The sequence below is a fragment of the Lontra canadensis genome, unplaced genomic scaffold (genome assembly GCF_010015895.1).
Source record: "Lontra canadensis isolate GAN:19392208 unplaced genomic scaffold, GSC_riverotter_1.0 scaffold3888, whole genome shotgun sequence".
In the NCBI taxonomy this organism is placed as follows: Eukaryota; Metazoa; Chordata; class Mammalia; order Carnivora; family Mustelidae; genus Lontra; species Lontra canadensis.
In genome coordinates this window covers 1-3,031 of record NW_022634869.1, presented here as the reverse complement: position 1 = coordinate 3,031, position 3,031 = coordinate 1, and the positions used below count along the sequence as shown (strand labels likewise).

Here is a 3,031-nt window from a genome sequence, read left to right as displayed (position 1 = left end):
GGAAAGAAGCTTCAACAACATCCTAGCAGTCTTGCAAAAAGTGTTTCCTCATGCTGAAATTAGCCAGAGTGACAAGAAAGAAGATATAGAAACTCTGATTTTAGATGATAGTGAAGATGAGAATGCTTTATCAATTTTTGAGACCAGTTGTCACTCAGGATCACCAAAGAAACAGTCATCAGCTGCTGCTGTACATAAACCCTACCTTCATTTTACAATGTCACCATATCATCAGCCAACCTCTTACAGGCCAAGATTATTGCTGTCTGGAGAACGGGGCTCAGGTCAAACTTCTCACCTTGCTCCAGCACTTTTGCACACTCTAGAAAAGTTCTCTGTGCACAGACTAGATCTCCCAGCACTTTATTCAGTTAGTGCCAAAACACCTGAAGAATCATGTGCACAGTTTTTCTGTTTTCTACTACACCTTGCACATCCACCAATCCAAGACACCCTATAGAACTTTGGAAAACAATAATCCTTGGATTTTCAAGATCCAGGATAAGAGGGTGCGTGTTTGCAGAAAAGGTCAAAATTTGAGAGTCCTGGAGTTGTACTGTACAACTGTTCTGGATTGGTGGATATGCAAATATTAAAGGAAGGGAAGGAGCAAATATTACTTTTGATATTTTTCGTGAAGCTCGAAGAACAGTACCTAGTATTGTTTACATGCCTCACATTGGTGATTGGTGGGAAGCTGTCAGTGAAACTGTGAGAGCTACTTTTCTGACATTGCTACAAGATATACCATCATTTTCACCTATATTTTTATTGTCTACCTCTGAAACCATGTACAGTGAACTGCCTGAAGAGAACTCTTTCAGGGTGCCTGGCTGACACAGTTCACTAGAGAATGCAACTCTTGATCTTGGGGTCACGAGTTCAAGCCCCACCTGAAAAAGCTGAAAAAAGACTGAAAAAGCAACCCACAGAATGGCAGAAGGTTAAATGTATCTTTAGAATACAGTATGAAGAGGTCTTGTATATTCAAAGGCCTATTGAAGAACACAGAAGAAAATTTTTCCAAGAATTGATTCTCAATCAGGCATCAATGGCTCCACCACGGAGGAAACACACTGGTCTTTGTGCTATGGAAGTGCTTCCCCTTGCACTACCTTCTCCACCTCGTCAGTTATCAGAATCAGAAAAAAACCGGATGGAGGACCAGGAGGAAAATACTTTAAGAGAGTTGCGGTTGTTTCTCAGGGATGTAACCAAGAGGCTGGCCACAGATAAACGCTTTAACATCTTCAGCAAACCGGTGGATATTGAAGAGGTCTTGTTTCAGTAGTGTGCAAACAGTGAAGTTGAACTGGCTAAAAGAAAAAAATGTTGACATCTTTTTTTGGAAGGAAAAAAAACAAAGGTTTCAGATTATCTTGAAGTAATCAAGGAACCAATGGATTTATCAACAGTAATAACTAAAATTGATAAGCATAATTACCTGACTGCTAAGGATTTTCTGAAAGATATTGACCTCATCTGTAGCAATGCTCTAGAGTACAATCCAGATAAGGACCCAGGAGATAAAATAATTAGGCACAGGGCTTGTACCCTGAAGGACACTGCACATGCCATCATTGCAGCGGAATTGGATCCAGAATTTAATAAACTCTGTGAAGAAATTAAGGAAGCAAGAATAAAAAGAGGCTTATCGGTAACAGCAGAACAAATAAATCCTCATGGCACTGGAGCTCGGAAGACTGAAACTAGAGTTGAAGAGGCATTTCGGCATAAACAAAGAAATCCATTGGATGTCTGGCACAACTCTGCAAATAAATGTGCATTTCGAGTTCGAAGAAAATCAAGGCGGCGATCACAGTGGGGTAAAGGAATTATTAAGAAAAGGAAAGTCAATAATTTAAAAAAAGATGAAGAGGACGCTAAATTTGCAGACTATGAGAACCATACAGAGGACAGGAAGTTGCTAGAGAATGGAGAGTTTGAGGTAAGCACTGACTGCCATGAAGAAAATGGCGAAGAGACCGGAGACCTCTCTATGACCAATGATGAATCATCATGTGACATCATGGACATGGACCAGGGGCAGAGGCTTAACAATGGAGCGGGCACGAAGGAGAACTTTGCATCTACTGAAGAGGAAAGTTCCAATGAGTCTCTGCTCATCAACAGCAGCGGTTCTCTAAATCCAGAACAGACATCTAGGAAAGAGCCTTTCCTTAAAGGAAGCTGTCTCAATGGTGAGGCCTCCACTGACAGTTTTGAAGGAATACCAGTTCTGGAGTGTCAGAATGGCAAAGCTGAAGTAGTCTCTTTCTGTGGTAGTGGTGACAAATGTAGTTCTGAACAAAAGATTGTCCCAGAGGACCAGTCAAAAGAAAAACCAGAAACTTCGAATGAACATCATGGAGATGATCCTGAGAAACTAGACGCCCTGGAATGTAGCAGTAATGAGAAGTTAGAACCCAGCCCCGAAGTGGAGGTTAAAGATGCAGAACTGGATAAAGAAGGTGCTTCTAAAGTAAAGAAATACCGTAAGTTAATTTTAGACCAGGCAAAAACAACAAGCCTGGAACTGGTTCCAGAAGAGCCGTCTGAGCCTGTGCCGCCTCTTATAGTTGATCATGAGAGATTGAAGAAATTGCTTGATTTATTGGTAGATAAAAGCAACAATCTTGCAGTTGATCAACTTGAGAGATTATATTCTCTTCTTAGTCAATGCATCTATCGTCATCGTAAAGATTATGACAAATCACAACTTATAGAGGAGATGGAAAGAACAGTTCATATGTTTGAGACATTCCTATGAACTTTTCAAGATGAGTGGTTTATCCTCTCCCATCTGCTCCTGACAGAGCAGTCTTCTGAGCCATTCAATTTCAAATTGCACCAATTATGTGCAGAGCCTTGGTGTAAAGTGCTCTCTCACTCATTCTTTCTCTCTGTTGAATTTGGTGCTATTGTCTCAGGTACTTGAAACCAACCAGCCTACAAGAACCAAACAGAACTTCAGAAACATGTTGTATTTTCCATAAAAAAAAAAAATACAACCCCAAAAAAAAAAAAAAAA

The 3,031-nt window shown here is 40.4% G+C and overlaps 1 protein-coding gene across 1 annotated transcript; it reads left to right on the top strand.

Moving 5' to 3' along the window:
* Positions 1–465: 465 nt before the first annotated feature.
* LOC116863852 (ATPase family AAA domain-containing protein 2B-like) lies at positions 466–2,951 on the top strand. The gene is made up of 3 exons (XM_032851171.1): positions 466–825; positions 944–1,276; positions 1,367–2,951. Exons 1-3 carry the CDS (start codon positions 670–672, stop codon positions 2,768–2,770), a joined length of 1,893 nt encoding a protein of 630 aa, XP_032707062.1. The 5' UTR covers positions 466–669; the 3' UTR covers positions 2,771–2,951.
* Positions 2,952–3,031: the final 80 nt, after the last annotated feature.